We start from the raw sequence: 20,288 nt of genomic DNA on the forward strand, positions 1-20,288 counted from the left end.
TGCATTGCCACCTCACCAAATGTCGAGGATTTCTTCATCACAGTCTTTCTCTCCAGAACAAGCCAAAATAGCATTTTCCCACCCAAAGTGGCTGTCTGGGCAATTCAGAGCAGAGGTAAATGATGCAATTCCCGTCTTTCCAGGAATGGCCACTACCCCTTCCTGGGCTCATAGCTTCTAGTCTCTTTAATACTCTTTCTTTACCAAGGTAGGCCTTCACTTCAGGTAGTCTCCCAGCCTCTTGCTCGGTGGTATTGTGGCCTCAGCATCCTGAGAATCTCTGCTTCCAGTTTTTGAAAGCAAATGATATTTTATGGCTGTGAAGATAAGCTGGGAAGCTCAGGAGAAAGGCCTGAACCAGGGCAGGGGGGTTGGAAGGAGGCATGGGTGCTCTGACTAATTCCTTGGTGGGTAGAAAAAGCAGAATGGAAGGTGTAAAAGGCTGTACAAAGAAATACAGATTTGCTTGATTTCCACGAGTGTTATAATGCATGGCTGATTTAGTCCTGAGAATAATATAATTGCTATTCTATTGTAAGCTCCTTGAGGCAGGGCTCTCTCCCCCTCCCCACACCCTGTTTATATTATTCTGTAAAGCAATGAAGCTATAAAAAGAATAAATAATAATGAGACATAAAAGAGCTTGAAGTTCCCCATTCTAACCATTGGATGAATGGGAACTCCTGCTCTGCAGACTTCCACTCTGCACCATAGAAAACTCCAAATCTCATGCTCCTCCTTTGCCTTCTGTTCACTTTTGAGAGGGGAGGAGTGTTTTGGCAGTCTGCACTCATAGGCCCCTTGTGCTTCTTTCCACAACAGATGAGGATTCTGGCAGTGGCATCTACACTTGCTTCATGAAATCGCATCGCTGCTACGACCTCATTCCAACAAGCTCCAAGCTTGTGGTCTTTGACACTTCTCTGCAGGTGGGTAGCAGCATGTTCTTCCAGAGGGCAGAGGAGGAGGAGGAGCCTCTGGCAGGCTTCCAAGATTCCTTCTTAACATTCGGCTGGAAAGTGGGGACACCCAGGGGTGCAGAGAGAGATCAGTTTGGAAGACTGAGCAGGTGTCTGTGTGTGCGCGCATGCATGTATGTGCATATAAGTACGGCATTTATGTGCCGTAGAACCCCGGCAGCATGAGGGCAGTCATAGGCATAAACCATCCGTGTGTTACAAAAGCAGGTGGCCTGCTGCTTACTTATCTAATTTATGGGGCCTGATGGACACTAGAGAGCATATTTTTAGGGATCACTCTATTCTGCTATTGTAATTTGTTTTTTTAATGTTTTAATGTTGTATTTTGAATTGTTATGAACTTCCCTGGGGCCTTGGAGTGAAGGGTAGGTAATAAATCAAATTCTACTACTACTATTGATATTCTAGGCTGTATCCACAGAAGCTACCTAGGCTGCATCTACAGAAGTATAGTGTCCAGATCAAGGGAAGTAATAGTACCACCACTCTATTCTGCCTTGGCCAGACCACACCTGGAGTACTGTGTCCAGTTCTGGGTGCCACAATTTAAAAAGGATGTTGACAAGCTGGAAGGTATGCAGAGGAGGGCAACCAGGTGATCAAGGGTCTGGAAACCAGGCCTTACAAGGAGCACTTGAGGGAGCTGGGATGTTTAGGCTGGAAAATGATGAGCCTGAGAAATATGACAGCCATCTTCAAGTATCTCAAGTGGTGTCACATGGAAGAAGGAGCAAGCTTGCTTTCTTCTGCTCTGGAGGGTAGGACTCGAACCAAAGGCTTCAAGATACAAAAAGGAGATACTGACTAAACATCAGGAAAAACTTTCTGACAGTGAGAGCTGTTTGACAGTGGAATGATCTCCCTCGGGAGGTTGTGGACTCTCCTTCCTCGGAGGCTTTTAAGCAGAAGTTGGATGACCATCTGTCATGGATGCTTTAGTTGAGATTCCTGCATTGCAGGGGGTTGGACTAGATGACCCTTGGGGTCACTTTCAACTCTACAATTCTATTATTCTAACGGGGAGAACTGGAATTGGATGTGTGCCACTGGCAGGCTTCTGCTACAATAAATGTGTTAGCCTTGAAGTTGCCACAGGACGCCAGGCATCATTTGCTGATCAGCCGCTCCTCTGGGAATCTCCATGGACAGATTGATACTCCTGCTTCTTCACACTCCTTTCTCAGTAGCACACTGAGTTGAAAGTGCATGAAGGGGCACATTAAGCTGAAGGAGCTGCCTTTGGGTGAAGTTGAGCGGGACACAGTGGAGGTGGAAACAAAATTTTAAAAAATTCCTTCCAGTAGCACCTTAGAGACCAACTAAGTTTGTCATTGGTATGAGCTTTCGTGTGCATGCACACTTTTTCACATACACTGAAACAGAAGTCACCAGAATGGCTGGGGCAGGTTCCACAGAGGGGGGGGGTGTACTGGGACACCCGATCTCAGGAGGAGGAGTTACGCTAAGACCAGACCATGTCATTACCGAGGAGGCAGGCTTAGTCGTCTGAGGACTATACCTGCCTCCAGGTCCTGGCCGGAAAGATACTGGAATCAGCAAGGGATACCCACATGACCTGAAAGTGTTGCTGTGTAATGCCAGGTCAATGATGAACAAAACCACTGTCATCCATGATCTGATTGTGGATGGAGGATTTTGACCTGGTGTTTACCTCTATGGATGTTGGTGATCTGACATTAAGTAAAAGTGAAACAAAAGAAGTGTCATGGTCAGATCACTTCCTGGTGCAACTGGACTTCTCCGCAACCCTTCCCCTCTGCAGAGAGGTGGGACCGATTCAAATGGTCGGCCCCCGCCACTTAATGGATCCAATTGGCTTCCAGAGAGTAGTAGGGGATGTTTTATCCCATGTTGATGGCCTTTCAGCTGATTCCCTGGTGGCCCACTGGAATGTGGAGTTAACCAGGGCTATTAACTGTCTGGCTCTGAAGCGCCCTCTCCGATTGCATGGAGCCCGGACAGCCCCGTGGTTTCCCCCGGAGCTGAGGGTGATGAAACAATCGCTGAGACGGCTAGAGCGCCAGTGGCGGAAAACTCATTCTGAATCAGACCGGACACTGGTTAGAGCTCAACATCGAGCCTACCAAGTGGCAATGGTGACGGCGAAGAGGACCTTCTATTGCATCTGCAGAAAACAGCGGCAGGAGACTTTTTCAGGTGGTTCGCAGTCTTTCGGAACCACCTTCATCATCGGGGTCTGGTAGGGACCCCAAGATCTCCTGCAATGCTTTTGCAAAGTTTTTTGCAGATAAAGTTGCTCAGATTCAGAAGGAGGTAGACTCCACCATGGGAGCAGGGCCAGGGCGGGAGAGTGCTAGAGCCCTGTCTAGTCATGTTATATGGGATCAATTCCAATCTGTTACCTCCGAGGATGTGGACAGGCTGCTTGGACGAGTGAAACCAACCACCTGTCTCCTTGATCCTTGCCCTGCCCATCCTGGCTAATAAAAGCTAGCCGGGAAGGGCTGGGTGATGGGCTTCACGGGTTGGTGAATGCTTCCCTCTATGAGGGAGTATTCCCAGCCCCGCTGAAAGAGGCGGTCATTAAACAGCTTCTTAAAAAACCATCTTTAGATGCGGCTAATATGGCCAACTATTGCCCAGTCTCAAATCTACTATTCTTGGGCAAGGTGATTGAGTGGGTGGTTGCTGAACAACTCTAAGCACGCCTGGAAGAAGCGGACCATTTGGATCCCATTTGGATCCCTCATCATGGGACTGAAACTGCCTTGGTCGCACTGGTTGATGATCTCCGGCAGGCTAGGGACAAAGGTGAGAGCTGTTTCCTAGTTCTGCTGGATCTCTCAGCGGCTTTTGACACCATCGACCATAACATCCTTCTGGACCGTCAAGAGGGGCTGGGAGCTGGGGGCACTGTCCTACAGTGGTTCCGCTCCTTCCTCCTGGGCCGTGTTCAGAAAGTGGGGGGGGGATGAGTGTTCAGGCCCCTGGGCACTCACTTGTGGGGTGCCTCAGGGTTCCGTTCTCTCCCCCAATCAGAACCAGTGAAGGCGGTGAAGGTCCTGTGTGAGTGCCTGGAGGTGGTTGGAGGATGGATGGCAGCTAACGGATTGAGGTTGAATCCTGACAAGACAGAAGTACTGTTTTTGGGGGACAGGAGGCGGGCAGGTGGTCCTGAATGGGGCAACTGTGCCCCTGAAGGACCAGGTGCACAGCCTGGGAGTCATTCTGGACTCACAGCTGTCCATGGAGGCGCAGGTTAATTCTGTGTCCAGGGCGGCTGTCTACCAGCTCCATCTGGTACGCAGGCTGAGACCCTACCTGCCCGCAGACTGTCTCGCCAGAGTGGTGCATGCTCTGGTTATCTCCCGCTTGGACTACTGCAATGTGCTCTATGTGGGGCTACCTTTGAAGGTGACCCGGAAACTGCAATTAATCCAGAATGCGGCAGCTAGACTAGTGACTGGGAGCAGCCGCCGAGACCACATAACACTGGTCCTGAGAGATCAACAGTACGTTTCCGAGCACAAGTCAAAGTGTTGGTACTGACCTTTAAAGCCCTAAACGGCCTCAGTCCTGTATACCTGAAGGAGCGTCTCCACCCGCACCAGGAGATGTCAAGGCAATAAGTAACTATTTTACCTTTAGAAGACAACTGAAGGCGGAACTGTTTAGGGAAGTTTTTAATGTTTGGTGCTGTACTGTTTTTAATATTCAGTTGGAAGCCGCCCAGAGTGGCTGGGGAAACCCAGCCAGATGGGCGGGGTATAAATAATAAATTATTATTATTATTATTATTACCAGACCCTTGGGTGGCTGTCTGTAGGCAATGAATGTTTGGGGTGGTAGCTATAAGCATGTAGATATGTTTGTCAGTCAGTTGGTTTATGGTATAAGGTGGTGTCTCTACGCCCATCCTGTATTTTTATCGTAGTGTCCAAAAAATGTATTTCTTGCATAGATTGGTTCGTTGTTAGGCTGATGGTGGGGTGAAAGTCACTGAATGTCTGGTGGAAGGTGTCCAGGGTCTGTTGTCCATGTGTCCAGATAATAAAAATATCAATGTATCACAGGTACAAGAGAGGTTTGGGTGGGTAGGAGTTTAGGAAACAATGTTCTAAATCTGACATGAAGATGTTGGCATACTGTGGGGCCATGCGGGTGCCCATTTTTGTGCCGCTGATCTGGAGGAACAGGTCATCACCAAATTTGAAGTGGTTGTTGGTAAGGACAAAATGGCAGAGTTTGGTAGCAAAGTCCGCTGTGATTTTATCTGAAATGGTGTTCCTTATGGCTTGTAAACCATCGTTGTGTGGGATGTTGGTATACAGAGATTCCACATCTGCTCTGAGATGAAGACCTTTCATTGCCTACAGACAGCCACCCAATCTGAAACAACTCCTCACCCCCAATAATACAACACTGGTACCAGAGCCTGCAGTAAACCCAGATGCCAACTTTGCTGCCACATACACCCGGATAACACCATTACTGGCCCCAACAACATCAAACATACCATCTCAGGACTATTTAATTGTTCATCTTATACATGGTAAAACTATTTTTAGCCATCTCACCCCTTGCTTTTTCCTGTAAGACAATTGCAGCCGTTAACAGTCGTCAACAGGTTTACCACAGCTATCAGCCAATCACCCATTCCCACCACCCTTCTGAGTAATACCCCTCCCCACCCTCTCACTATATATGAGGGTCTGGTGACTTCTGTTTCAGTGTATCTGAAGAAGTGTGCATGCACACGAAAGCTCATACCCGTGACAAACTTAGTTGGTCTCTAAGGTGCTACTGGAAGAATTTTTTTAATTTTGTTTCGACTATGGCAGACCAACATGGTTACCTACCTGTAACTAGAGCTCTGGAGGTTGTTCCCTCAGGGCAAGCCTTTCTGCTTGCCCAACTAAGCCAGCTTCTCTTTCCTCCTGTCGCATGCTGTTCTGGGGGTTCTCCCACCCCGCAAGAGCAGATTTGGGAAAGGAGGGGAGGAAGCCCTGTTGTGCTAGCAGGAGTCCTTGAGCTTCCAGTAACAGAATCGAGTAGCTGAATCGGCCCTACTGTGTGACTGTACTTTTCGTTTGACTTTCAGGTCAAGAAAGCCTTCTTTGCGCTGGTGACTAATGGTGTGAGAGCCGCCCCACTCTGGGACAGCAAAACACAAAGCTTTGTAGGTAAGTGTTTCTCCTCTGAAGCACACAAGGCTTCAATCTTGCAAGAAGCCAAGTTGCAGGGAACCAGGCAGAGGGCCTTCTCGGTAGTGGCGCCTGCCCTGTGGAATGCCCTCCCATCAGATGTCAAAGAGAAAAACAGCTACCAGATTTTTAGAAGACATCTGAAGGCAGCCCTGTTTAGGGAGGCTTTTAATGTTTAATCGATTATTTTATTTTTCTGTTGGAAGCCGCCCAGAGTGGCTGGGGAAACCCAGCCAGATGGGCGGGGTATAAATTATTCTTATTCTTATTCTTATTCTTATCTTTTGTCTTCCTGCCCACCCCCAGTTGTCTGCTAAAGCTGAACTCTTTCCTCCCTTTTCTTTGCCATATAGGAATGCTCACAATCACAGATTTCATCAACATCCTGCATCGCTATTACAAATCAGCCATGGTAAGTACATTTGGGGCAATAAAAAGCCCCAATAAAAAGCCAATATATTGTGATGATTTTGTATGGAAAGTGGTCTTTAATACAGAATTGTCAGCTGCCATTGAATCTTGACTATTTTGAGTTTCCCAAGAGCAAGTTTCTAGCCCCCTAGGACTTCTGAAATTTTCCTTTGCAATGAGTGAGTGGAAACATACAGATTAGAGAGGGTGAGTCTTGGGCTCGACTTCAGGTTTGGTCTCAGGAGTGTTTTTCTATTCCGTTCAATCATTGTGGACACTGGTGTCACTCTCTGGAGTCCAGAGCTGTAGCCAACTGGGTCCTGCCTCTGATATTGGTGGGGGAACGACTTCTTCCATAGCTGGGATATTAAATTCCACCCTGAGTTCCCAAAGCAAGCTGGAGCTCCCAACATTTGCAGAGGTGGGCACAAAGGCCTGTGGCTTCTGTTCCGCTGATGATCTGCTCTGTTTCTGGTGTATGCAGGTGCAGATCTATGAGCTGGAGGAGCACAAGATCGAAACATGGCGAGGTGAGGAGGAGGAGGGTGATGATGTGTGGCAAATACAATATGGAGCACTTCTGGAGGGGAAGAAATAGATCCAGAAGAAAGTGTGTTGAGTGTTTCCAGCCATGGTGGAGAAGGGGTTGCTATGCATTTGGCAAAGCGCTTTTCTTTCTCCATGGTTTCCAATTCATGCCCTCCTTCCCCTGGCCAGCAGGAGGAGCTGCAGGTTTCTCTTGCTCCCCATGCATAGAATCATAGAATTGTAGAGTTGGAAGGGACCCTGAGGATAACACAGGACCTGTGTTTCCTCTGCTACCTCCCAACACTTTGGTTCCATTGCATAACTGAGACTTTCTCTCCCACATGCAGAAGTCTACCTGCAGGACTCCTTCAAGCCCCTGGTCTGCATTTCACCTAGTGCCAGGTAAGAAGCTCTGCCAATATGTGATTATTCCGTTCAATAATTTCTATGCTCCAGTCAGTTCCAGGATGGTTAGCAGTAGAAAACAGAGCATAACAAATCTAAAAATAATACATTCAGTAAAAAGAAAAGAAAAAAACACAGCAGCAATAAGCTCTTCAATCATGTCTGTTAGTCACTCATAAACAAACTTAGCAAGACTTAGCAAGATAAATAGTAGCTGCACCTCCCACTTGTGGCAGCCTTCCTTTCCAACTCTCACCTGTGCCTTCATTCTCCCTCTGTCCTCTCCTTGGGATAGGTTGAACCATCCATTATAAATAGAGCAAAACCCAGAAGTCATTCCCTCTCCTCCAAGAATCCCAGCTGCACCTCCTCTTTCTCTCTCCCTGAGCTTTTGACACGTCCCTTGTGGAGTCAGGCCCCTGAGTGTCCTTGGTGCTTCTCATCTGTGATATGCTTCCCCCAAACTTGTGACTTCCAGCCTGTATGATGCAGTCACCTCCTTGATCCGGAACAAGATCCATCGCCTGCCTGTCATCGACCCTGACTCTGGGAACACGCTGTACATCCTGACCCACAAGCGCATCCTCAAGTTCCTCAAGCTGTTTGTGAGTGACCCCTGGTGCAGGCCACTTCAAACTGGCGTTGCTGCATTCCTCCCCCCACCTCTCTGCTGTTTGGCATAGCTGTGAGGTGCCATCTTGTTCCTTTTTGTCCACAGAGTTCCAGGTTGCTATAAAAAACTGTATCTTCTTATCCTGCAGATTGCAGAGTTTCCCAAGCCAGAATTCATGTCCAAAAGCATCGAGGAGCTGAAGATTGGCACCTATGAAAATATTGCCATGGTCCATACCAACACCCCTGTTTATGTGGCGCTGGGCATCTTTGTACAACAGCGGGTTTCTGCGTTGCCTGTGGTGGATGAGTCAGGTGAGGTAGATCTCTGCAGAGAGTGGAGCTCAGCCAATGTAGACAGTTAGGGTTCAAGCACTTCTTGTCTATCAGTGGCTTATACTTTAAATCAGTCTCTTGGAAACAGCAGTATGAGCGAGAAGCTGCACTGTGTTAAAAAGAACTGGATAAGTTCAAACCTTTAACTTGAACAACTTTTCCAACGATAGAATTACAAAGTGATCTAAAATACCTTGGAAAGATTCCCCAGTCAAATGTCTGGGTAGATAGATATCTCAAGATCTAAATAACCCATCCAAATCCATTAAAAGTTGGTACCTGAAGTTAAAAGTGAATTAAACTGCTGGTCACAGTGGAATACACCTTGGCTAAAGAAAACCATGGTTCTAAATATGATAATCCTAACAAAAGTTATATTCATACTATTGAATTTACCAATAAGAGTTCTTCCTGAAATTCTTGATAACTAGCAAAAGAACTTTAAGGATTTTATTTGGCAAATGAAAAGAGTAGCCATAAAAACAGAGGAATAAAAATAGAGAGATAGCCGTTCCACCTATTACAATATATTATGAAGAGGCTATATTTGCTCACCCAAGAATGTGGTTCTATTCTGACAAGTTATTGGTCTTAGAACAGATTAATATTTTAGCAAGTTTAAAGAATAACATGGTATGGTACACAATTTAATAAAGAAAGGATTAGCTTAAACCCATGTATATCAGTGATGCAGAATAACTGGTGTAATTATAAGCAGAGTGAAGATACATTTTATAATTATTAAATAAATATCTTTTTATAACATAATTATAATTATTGTAAAGTTATAGTAAAAAGGTAAAGGTACCCCTGACCGTTAGGTCCAGTTGCGGACGACTCTGGGGTTGCGCGCTCATCTCGTTCTATAGGTCAAGGGAGCTGGCAGACAGCTTTGTCCACAGACAGCTTCTGGGTCATGTGGCCAGCATGACTAAGCCACTTCTGGCGAACCAGAGCAGTGCACGGAAATGCCATTTACCTTCCTGCTGTAGCGGTACCTATTTATCTACTTGCACTTTAACGTGCTTTCGAACTGCTAGGTGGGCAGGAGCTGGGACCGAGCAACGGGAGCTCACCCTGTCGTGGGGATTCGAACCGCTGACCTTCCGATTGGCAAGCCCTAGGCTCTGTGGTTTAGACCACAGCACTACCCACATCCCTTTTAATATCATATAGTATATTTATTATTATAATTAAATACCTTTTATAATAAATAAAGGAAGAAAAATTGCTTGGAAACCTGTATTTTTGGAAATTATGGATTTATGGAGCTTAGGAAATTATTTAAGGAAGATGATGTACTGGTGTTTTATAAAACTACTAGCTGACCTGGCCACGCGTTGCTGTGGGTTTTTTTTGTGGGTTTTTTAAGATGTGGGTGTGGTGTGTTTGTGTGTTGTGGTGTATTTGTAGTGTGGGTAGTTGGTGTGGTGTGTGGTTTTAGAGATTTTGGTATGTGTTGTTGAGTATTTTGTATGTTTTTGTTTGTGGATTGTTTTTTTTATTGTTTTGTCCCTCTCCCCACACAACCACCTTCTCCCCCCCCCCCCGGGCCTAGTGGTGGCCTGGCAGCCTAGGGGCCTACATAAAACAAAGGCCGTGCTGCGACCTGCGATCCGAGCGCTCCCCCCTTCCCCCTGGACCTAGTGGGGGCCTAGCAGCCTGGCAGGGGCCTAGGGGTCTGGTAATGGCCGCCTTGGTGGTTTCAGTTGATGATGTCATTATTTGCCTGTGGCAGAATAGTGCCTGATGATGATTCTGGTTCATCATGGGTTAGCCTATCACTCCCATAATAGGCAGGTGTTCCCTGGGAGGCAGAGCTAGACGGCGTTCTAAATGGAGGGGGAACAACCCTTGAAAGGCCGTTGGGGGTTGGCAGTTGGGGAGTGGAGGGTTAGAGAGGGAACAGGAGGTTAGGTTTGGGTGGATGGGAAGAAAGGTTATACAGTGGTACCTCTACTTACGAATTTAATGCGTTCCAAACACACATTTGTAAGTCGAAAAAAATTGTAAGTTGAATCCCATAGGAATGCATTGGGAGGAAAAATTCGTAAGTAGAAGCAACCCTATCTAAAAATTCGTAAGTAGAAAAAATCCTATCTAAACCACATCCAAGATGGCGGACGGAGCTCCATTCGTAAGTAGAAACATTCGTAAGTAGAGTTATTCGTAAGTAGAGGTACCACTGTAACTGTTATTATCAAGATGCAGGAGATGTATTAACAAGTCTGTGTTATATGAAAAGAAGATATGCACTTTTAAGAACCAGAGAAATCCACGTTTTCAAGTTAAATAATAAAAGTTAAATGTGCTTAAACGTTCACTGACTCGGCAGTGTCTCAGTACCTTCAGAGGTGTGACTAAGAGGCGAGAACAAAGCTTTCCTGTGGAAGAGGAAACTGTTTGCTTTTTCTCCTGTCATACAAAGGGCTGGTTAGTGAAGCCAAGGGAGCCACATAGTTGCAAATTGTAGCAGTAGGGGTCCATGGGAGGGAGACCCCACTGGTGGCAATAGGTTTCGAACGCAGAGCCCTGAGGTACCCTGGGGACAGGTCCAATTTGGACACTGGAGGTTCACCCCCGTTTGTATAGAAGCACAGTACAGAAGCACTCTGTTGTTAAAGCAGTGAGGGAAACTGGGAATCCCTCTCACGGCCCTTCAGAGCTTTTGCTGTTAACAGCGTGCAATCTGCCTTCCTATTGGATGCTGCTGGAGTCTTCAGAGCTTTTGGTGGTGATGTCTAATTTGGGCACCACTTTTTTGCGTTTATTCACTATTTTAGGTGTGAAAGCTGTGCTTTTTTGGAAAAAAATTTATGCCAGATCCCTCACTGATGGGCATGGAACGTTGTGGCCAAATTTGTTACATTAGAGTTCAGCGGTTACAGAGAAAGGCTGTGACCTCTGCGCACACAAAGCCTACATTTTTATATATATAGATATGTGTGGTTTCTCTTGGCTGTTTATTTTATTTTATTTTTTAAAAAATGTAGAATGCTTTACGTGCTCATTTTTGTTGTTGTTGTTGTTTTGCTGTTGAAAAGTAAGGGTTTGTACCCATGAAATAATAACTGTTCATGTTCAGGATCTGGCTACTATGTGTGGGGTCAGAAAAGAATTTCTTCCTCTGCCCAGTTCTAATTGGCTAGTGACCTAAGAGTGTTTTTCCCCTGTGTGGGTTGCTATTCTTCTCAGAACCACCTCCAGCCGTTGATCCTATAAGCAGCATTTCCTAACCCACCTGCTTTTTGCTTATAATGCACTGCAGCCAATACAGTCATTGCAGCAGAGATATGAACAACGTATGCTATCAGGGGAGGGAACTGAGTAAAATATTGAGATCACCTCACAAAACTCCTATCTCTGTCTTTCAGGCCGGGTTGTAGACATTTACTCCAAGTTTGATGTCATTGTAAGTATCTCCCCTGTCTTTGATTAATGCAGCTACGATAGCTCAATTGGTAGAGCATGAGACTCTTGATCTCAGGGTCGTGGGTTTGAGCCCCACGGTGGGCAAAAAGATTTCTGCATTGTAGGGGGTTGGACTAGATGACCATTGGGTCCCTTTCAACTGCAGTTCTATGTTTCTTTGTATGGGAGTGCATTTTGCTTTGTTTGTAGGCCCTTTGGCTCAGTCCCAGCTCCTGCTAACCTAGCAGTTTAAAAGCACGTCAGAGTGCAAGTAGATAAACAGGTACCACTCCGGCTGGAAGGTAAATGGCGTTTCCGTGCACTGCTCTGGTTCACCAGAAGCGGCTTAGTCATGCTGGCCACATGACCCGGAAGCTGTACGCCGGCTCCCTCGGCCAATAGAGTGAGATGAGCGCCACAACCCCAGAGTCGTCCGCGACTGGACCTAATGGTCAGTGGTCCCTTTACCTTTCATGACCAGTTAAAGTGGCACTGCAGTGCTTTAAATGTAGGTTGTGAATGTGGCCTTTGTGACCTAGGACTCCTATCTCTTTCCGCCATGGAACATGACTCGGCTCACTCCCTTAAATCGCCTGTGGGAATTTACTTTTGTTGACATTCTGCAATGCAGCTGTTGACTGCAGATATAACTGGGTCTAACTTGTGTTGGCATAATAGAGCACTGATGAAAGGATGATCCTGTATTGTTGCAAGGAATGTGTCTCTGGTCTTTCTGTCTTGTCTTCTGTAAATGTGCTGCAAGCAGCCTTAGCATGGAAACACATCATGCAGATTCAAATTTCACAGAGTGGGGAAAAACATTCTCCCACATTCTTGCAGTTCACACAGATGTGGGGAGAACAGACTTTGGGAGTCACCTGAAGGTCAAGTCTGCCGCCAGATCTCCTCACCTTTTCTGTCTTCTCTGTGACTAGAACCTGGCAGCAGAGAAAACGTACAACAACCTGGATGTGACGGTGACCAAGGCATTGCAGCATCGCTCACAGTACTTTGAGGGTGTGCTAAAGTGTTACAAGCATGAGACTCTGGAGACAATAATCAACCGGTTGGTGGAGGCCGAGGTAATCCCTGTTGGTAACTCCCTATCTGGAGTTAAAATGCTCAGCAAAGTTGAACTTAATACAGTAGAGGCAACTCCCCATTTTATACTGGGATTAGGTTCTGAGGCACCATGTGTTTATGTGAAATCACATATATTGAGAACACAGTTTAAAAAACCTGCAAACACTACTTGAGCCTCCTTGCTCAGACTCCAACTCTCCACAGGCCTCCTGGGATTGCACTTGCAAACGCTCACGGGCACTGTTTTCTGCCATTTTCACACGCTTTTGCCCCTTTTCATGTAACTTCCGAGTTTGCAGTGATACGTGTTTGCATGTGTATTGAATGTGCATAAATGGGGAGTTGCCTGTATTGAATCCCGATTGGAGGAGCACACTTTACCTTGGGTATGATCACACCAAGGCAATCTTGAGTTCAGGAAAATAAGAACGCGACATTACAGGGAATATATGTTTGATAGGAAAGATCCTAGTTCTTTCTAGCTGTGGTGGAGATTCCTTGAGCCATGCTTGCTCTTACATCTTCACAGCAGAGATACAAACAGTGTCTCCTCTCCCAAGTTGAGGACAAAGGAGGAGGGGGAGGAATGGAGTATCAAGCCTAGCACCTGATGGAAGGTCAGCACAGGTTAGGTCAGCAAGGACAACAGTCTAGGAAACTTGGAGGTTCCTCTCTCTGCTGCCTCCTTCCCATGCAAGCTGAGTTGTAGCACAATCCCTTCCTCTCCAACTGCTCCTTGGCAACTCTGTTTCAATAAGGCAGCTGTGGGGAACTTCTGGCCCTCCATATGTTGCTAAAGATTCCCCACTCCTGCAGTCGGGGAGCTTCAACTCCGGGTACCCATAAGTGCCAGATTTTGTATGGGTTGATTTCCCCACCTCCTGGAAAAGGTAATGATGAAATTGAAATAGTTATTTTGGTTTCTTTGTGGAAGTAGTTAAATGAAGGTGCTTCTACAACAGCTGAAATTTGGTGCACACATAATCTGACAACTGAATACGAGGGAAAGTTGGTGAGTGGGGCTCTTTTGGGGGAGAGTCTTGCCTGAAACCTGAGATGTGAGGACGACTTCAGAACAGCATTTGTCAGTTAGTGAAGTCCACACGTTATACAACCTTATGCAGATTGACAAGGAACCCAAGGTGCCCCTGACTTGCTGCTTAACCACGAAGCTGTTATGTAAAAGGTTGCTTATCACTGAAGGATGGGATTCTCATTTCCATGGAGAAACTTGGAAGGCTTTGAATAGCATGAGAGAGTATTTGCAAGTACCAAAACACCAAATTTCTTTTTCATATAGACTTGGGGACAAATAGATACAAATTTTGTACTTATGTCTTAATTTACCACATTTTCACCTCACTTTTTCCTACAAGGAGCTCAGGTCAGTATACAGTTTCTCCCCTCTGCATTTTGCCCCCACAACAGCCTGTGAGGTAGGTTAGATGACTGGCCCAGTCCAACGCTCTCTGGTCACTAAACTAGTCTGGCTCTCTAAATCACTACCACCCCATAATCTTGGCTGTGTCAAGCAAGTCCTCACAGGCCTTTTCTGCTAACCCACAGGTTCATCGGCTGGTTGTGGTGGATGAAAGCAATGTGGTGAAAGGCATCGTGTCCCTCTCGGATATCTTGCAGGCCCTGGTCCTGCCTGGCGGTCAGAAGCCCTGACTTGCAGGAGGGCTGAGCCCCCCACTGTGAACCTGAAGCGTGGAGCAGCTATCCCTTCTGCATCGCCCTTTTGGCCAACCAGCTGAAGCCCAGAGCAGGCTGTGCAGCCAGCCCAGTCATCAACCAACCCTTTGTGGGGCTACTTCCCTTGGTATTTCCCACCTCACCAGGTTGTGTGTCTCCTCCTTCTCTGTTTTGGTTGCAAAGGAGCCTTGAGGCTTGCTTGTTCCCTTGAGCTAGGTGTATTGAGGGGGCCCCTCCGGCTGCAGGCTCAGGGGAGCTATACTTGCCACACTTGGAGGGGAAGAAAAGGGAAACATGCTTCCTAGGACGAGTGCAAAGGAGATACAGTGGTACCTCTACTTACGAATTTAATGCGTTCTGCGCGCACATTTGTAAGTCGGAAAAATTTGTAAGTCGAATCCCATAGGAATGCATTGGGAGAAAAAATCCGTAAGTAGAGGCAATCCTATCAAAAAATTCGTAAGTAGAAAAAATCCTATCTAAACCGCATCCAAGATGGTGGACGGAGCTCCATTTGTAAGTAGAAACATTCGTAAGTAGAGGTACCACTGTACATGGGGAAGGGGCCACCTCAAAAGCCCAAACACACACAGACACTCAGGAGGTGAACCTCTGCAGGTGCCTTGTGGGCAGCATCAGTCATGGCAACTCTTGAGTGGGCAAACTGTGTGTTTGCATAACCCCTGTATCTCTGCTTGCCATATGTGCACAGACAGGAATTGTAGGTGAGAAGTTTCCATCCTAGTGCCACTTTGTCACTTCCACCAAGCAATACTCTTTCCCTCTTAGTCTCTGCACAGGTTGGGGGAGGGTTCTGTTTCAGAGTTGCCACCCCCTGCGCTGTCCTCCCAGCAGCAGAACCAAGCCCCATTCCATAAGCTCCTGAATGGCGCAAACGAGACCTTCGCAGGAGCTGAAAACCACTTTCCAGATCCTTGTGATGAGCCTGCGGTGGTCATTGGCTGTCCAGAGTCCCTGAATTCCTGCTGATCTGTTTGGGGACAGCCTCAGTAGCTCCTGCTCACCTTGGTCTTGAATATATTGCCTATCAGTCCTGCCTATCAACTTAGCAATGATAGGACTCTGTATCCGTGCTCAGGCAGAGAGAAATGTGGTTGTCCATAGGCATATTCAAGTTCTCCTTTTGAGGCAGAAACATGAGTGCTTTTGAGAATCAGCACCTAATTCTTCCTTACCAAATCAGAGGCAGTTGCGTAGTCTCTCCACTGCACAAGAGTATTTTTCTTGCCATAAAACTCACCTCTTTGCACATTCCTACAACTGCTCCCCTTGTAAATTGTACAACATGTATTTTTGTAAAGCCACGTTTCTGACGCTCTGTCCACACTCTTCCTGTTTTCTTTTGCTGGGAGGGTGGCAGCACTCGTTCTCCATGCTCTGCCTCAACTTGGAACTTTTAAAAATGATTTCAGGTCCATGCAGGGGATCCTTCTGGGGCCCTTCCCTTTGTGCGATGTCAATTACTATTTGTTTTATTGAGATTCTGTACTTAATAAAAAATTGAGGTATCCTATTTCAGTTTGTGTTGTCTTAAGAACAAATGAATCATCGCAAGCAACAGAAAGATTTCCCCCCAAGGGATGAAAACACTTTCCTGATTCAGGTGACTCCAATTCTAGGGCTGAGTTAAGCAGGAAATATTCAGGGCTAGACCAAGGCAGTATGTTGCCTGAGGCGACCCCCTTCCCAAATACCCAAGGTCAGTTAGGTTACTTTGGCACTGGAGACAGAAAATCCTGCAAGTGCCTCTCCCTCTCGGGCAGTAAGAATACAATTAAGAATAAATAACCATTTGTGGCCCTTTCAGCTGCCTCACTCTAAAAATATCAACCTTCCTTCCTTCTCTCACGCAAAGCAGCAGAGGCAACGGGGGTTTGTGGATTTCTTGATAGTTTGAGATCCAGCGGCCTGGCCTATACTCTCTCTTTCCCCATCCTAGCCTCTTTGTGCCATGCCCAGGACATTTTATTAATTTGCCTCTTTAAAATGTACACTGTTATGCAAAGTGCATTGTAGTTGATGGGGTCCTCATAGGGGAAGCGTTGGTCATAAATGTAGGTTTCCAGAGCTGGTATCCGTATCATAGGTGCAATACACCTTGACCTCTGGGGTGGGCAGCCCCTTCAGGAGGTCCTTTGTAGTTTTCCACATGTACCAGCCATCCTCCAAGTCAAACAGACTTGAAAGAGAGGCTGAAACGCTTGGAAACCCTTGAGAGGGACAGTAACTGCACCAGGGCTGAGCGGTTACTTAGGGCACAGGGTGCCTGGGGTGGTGCATGCCCCCTCTGTGCATCTGCCACCACTGATGTGCTCCTCTACTTGCCACTGGGCTGCCATCTTCCTCCTCCTTGCTCTCTTCGGGTTGGCCCTGGGTTGACCATGCGGCCACTGTTACCAGGGTTGAGGAGCAGGAGGCAACTGCTATGGTGCTGGCAGTGCCTGTGAGCTGGAGGTAGGCATGATGGCATAGGGAGGGGGGGTGCTGATGAGATGGGCAATGGTTAGGTAGCATGAAAGATGTGGTGTGTGTGTGTGTTTGTGTGTGTGTGTGAGAGAGAGAGAGAGCACACTATGCCTTTAGAACACATTCAAATCATGTTTCCTGCCTCAAAGAATTCTGCATACTATACTTTGTTAAAGTTGCTGGGAACTGTAACTCAGGGGTGAACTACAGTGGACGCTCGGGGTGCGAATGTTCGCAACCTGCAGCGTTTGCAACTCTGTGCACACGAGGGTCGCGATTCGGTGCTTCTGCGCATAGCACGATTTAGTGTTTCTGTGCATGCGCAAGCGCCGAAACCCAGAAGTGACCTATTCCGGGACTTCTTGGTTCGGCGCAGTACGCAACCTGAAAACACGCAACCTGAAGTGGCTGTAACCCGAGGTATGACTGTACAGTGCCCAGGATTCTTTGAGGGAAAGAAGGTGCTTAAAATGGGCATTAAAGGTATTGTGTGTACATAGTTGTAGTCTGTTTATGTTTCATACCACACAATAAACAAAGCTTATTGAACAGCAGGAAAAACTAAGGCTGTACACATTCTACATCTTTAAAGCAAATCTAAGTTTTATGAGAAATCCCCACACAATCTCTATTTTTAGCAACAATAAAAAGAGAGGGAGCTGCATGTCCCACACTCCTCATCCTCACACTCGTGTGGCCAGGATCATATCTAGATTAGTTTAGCAGAAGGCAAGAAAAGAACGTACGGTAATTCTATGCTGGAGGCCTGAGAACTCTTGTTTCTTAAAAGTGCTTTTAGGGGTGCATAACAGGCGTTTTGGGGTCTGGAGAGGCCCGATATTCTGGCCCATCTCACCCAGATACTCCAAGTGTTCCTAATGTCCAGGGACTTACTGATTTAGAGAAGCCATCCCTGTTTCTGATTTGATCCCAGAATGTCCTTAGGATGCACCTATTTTCATTGGAGAAATGTTGGAGGGTATGCTCACTTGCTGGCAAGCAACTCACCTGAGGCCAGGACCCTCATGGGCTTCACTGCTCCCCCCCAGGAGCCCCCAGGGAGATGAGGCCCTAGACGTTTCTGCTTTTCCAAGCCTGGGACTGCTGGCTGGAGGGGAAGTAAGAGGATGCAGAGGTTCCCCAGGCTATGTCCAATGAGGAAGGTCTACAACTGACCATGCTGGCTGCTGGGATGGAAGTGTTGGAGCCCAACAACATCCGGGGGGAGGGGGCACACAGGGTCCCTATCTCCTTCCTGAGATACTTGGTATGCCTACAAACCTCTGGCTTCCACTGTAGATAAAGCCTCTCTCACCCTGTTTTGGCTCAGTTTCTGCTGACCCCCTTCACCTGAGGGAGTCATTTAACAGGCTTTAAAGTGTTTTCAGCTGGTGACATACCTGGTATTGTCAATCCAACCGTCAGCCCCAAGAGGCACATCCAGTTCACCATATGGGGCTTGTCCACATCGGCCTCTGGCTGGTTTCCCAGGCAACCAGGCACTGCAAGGGGGGGCAGCCCACACAGCGATATAACAAGGAATACAAAGAACAAATTGGACAAGTACACATGGTATAATGGGGGGGGGAGCAAAATGTCAGCAGCAGCATCCTGTGGCAGATCTGGGTTGGGGGCTCCTCCTTCCTCACAGACCTGATATTTGTATGAGAGTCTCCCCACCATCTCGTGCAAGCAAGCAGTTACTTTGGCTTCCACTAGACAGGATGAACCACCTGCCCCCCCCCCTCAGCTGTGATGCAAGGACTAAAGGACGTCATCTTCAGAGGCAATCCTTTTTCTCAGAAACCCACCAGCTAACCTAAAAGGAAGCAGTAAAAGTGCCTGCTTTGTTTTGCAAAAGTGTTTTGATTATAACCCACCAAAATGTCACAAAATACTGAGCAAGCTTTTGAGTCCATTGGGTTGCATGTTTGGGGGTGAGGGGCGGGAGGAAAATGACTTGGTATCCCCCCCATAAAATTTTATTAAGGTTATTTCATAATATAATTAAAAACGAACTAATCTAAATAAAGGCACGCGGGTGGTGCTGTGGGTTAAACCACTGAGCCTAGGGCTTGCCGATCAGAAGGTTGGCGGTTCAAATCCCCGTGGCAACGGGGTGAGCTCCCGTTGCTCAGTCCCAGCTCCTGCCAACCTAGCAGTTCGAAAGCACATCAATGTGCAAGTAGATAAATAGGTACCACTCCAGAGGAAAGGTAAATTGCGTTTCCGTGTGCTGCTCTGGTTTGCCAGAAGCGGCTTTGTCATGCTGGCCACATGACCTGGAAGCTGTACGCCGGCTCCCTCGGCCAATAATGCGAGATGAGCGCGCAACCCCAGAGTCGGTCACGACTGGACCTAATGGTCAGGGGTCCCTTTACCTTTACCTAATCCAAAAAAAAGCAGAAAAATGAAATGAAATGCAGAATCCTCTCTCAAAGGTAGCTCTTAATCCTTGTCTCACACAGAAAGAGATGGACCACCCGTTCCATTTATGCTTCTTCCACTCTTTTTCCAAGAAAAGCACCAGAGGCTTGGTAGCTTTTTCCTCTGAATTCACTCATTGTACAGAGAGTCCTTGGGAAACTGGTTTAATATGTTGAAGTGATGATGTTTGCACTGGCCAGTTCATTTTTGTTGTATGGTGTGTGTGTGTGTGTGTGTGTGTTTGGGGGGTGGGTTGTCATGAAGAATTTCCCACCACATCACTGGTGTTCAGCTTACTTGGGAAGCTTCTGGGCCCTGCTGCAATACAAGGGTGTGTCACACACCTCTCTTACATGCGCTGTGTTCGAAAGCATGGCATTGAAGAGGAACTATTCAACAGCCATGTAAGGCTGCTCATGCATAGGATTTGCTCCCTCTGTGGGGCTGGAGTGACAACCGCCCCCCCCCCGGCAACTCTTGCCTTGGTGGGGTCCAAAGATCTTCCAACCTGAAGCAGTTCCACCCTCTCTTTCAAAGGTGGCCACTCTTGTTCTCACCCTGCCCTGTATCTAGGTACCAGGCCAGTATAGCTGTCTGCCTGGCCCCCGTCATTCCTCCTCTCCCTCCCTCCTCCACTGCTGCTGGGGGGGGGGCCTTAGGACTAGGAATGTGCTGAGCCAGCATCACCGCTCAGACACCAAATCCCTGTTTGTTCTGCCCGTGGCTT

The 20,288-nt window shown here is 47.1% G+C and overlaps 1 protein-coding gene across 3 annotated transcripts in view; it reads left to right on the forward strand.

Moving 5' to 3' along the window:
- PRKAG1 (protein kinase AMP-activated non-catalytic subunit gamma 1) overlaps positions 1–16,181 on the forward strand; it is a 25,799-nt gene extending 9,618 nt beyond the window's left edge. For all 3 annotated transcript variants that reach the window (XM_060272149.2, XM_035102846.3, XM_088662869.1), the window contains exons 3-12: positions 823–929; positions 6,064–6,145; positions 6,520–6,578; positions 7,062–7,107; positions 7,453–7,507; positions 7,989–8,115; positions 8,272–8,437; positions 11,833–11,870; positions 12,805–12,951; positions 14,519–16,181. In XM_060272149.2, coding sequence (XP_060128132.1) covers positions 858–929; positions 6,064–6,145; positions 6,520–6,578; positions 7,062–7,107; positions 7,453–7,507; positions 7,989–8,115; positions 8,272–8,437; positions 11,833–11,870; positions 12,805–12,951; positions 14,519–14,623 — 897 coding nt within the window. In that variant the 5' untranslated portion in view covers positions 823–857 and the 3' untranslated portion in view covers positions 14,624–16,181. The remainder of the gene's footprint in view (positions 1–822; positions 930–6,063; positions 6,146–6,519; positions 6,579–7,061; positions 7,108–7,452; positions 7,508–7,988; positions 8,116–8,271; positions 8,438–11,832; positions 11,871–12,804; positions 12,952–14,518) is intronic.
- The last annotated feature ends 4,107 nt before the right edge of the window (positions 16,182–20,288 follow it).

Source organism: Zootoca vivipara, chromosome 2 (assembly GCF_965207765.1).
Source record: "Zootoca vivipara chromosome 2, rZooViv2.hap1.1, whole genome shotgun sequence".
In the NCBI taxonomy this organism is placed as follows: Eukaryota; Metazoa; Chordata; class Lepidosauria; order Squamata; family Lacertidae; genus Zootoca; species Zootoca vivipara.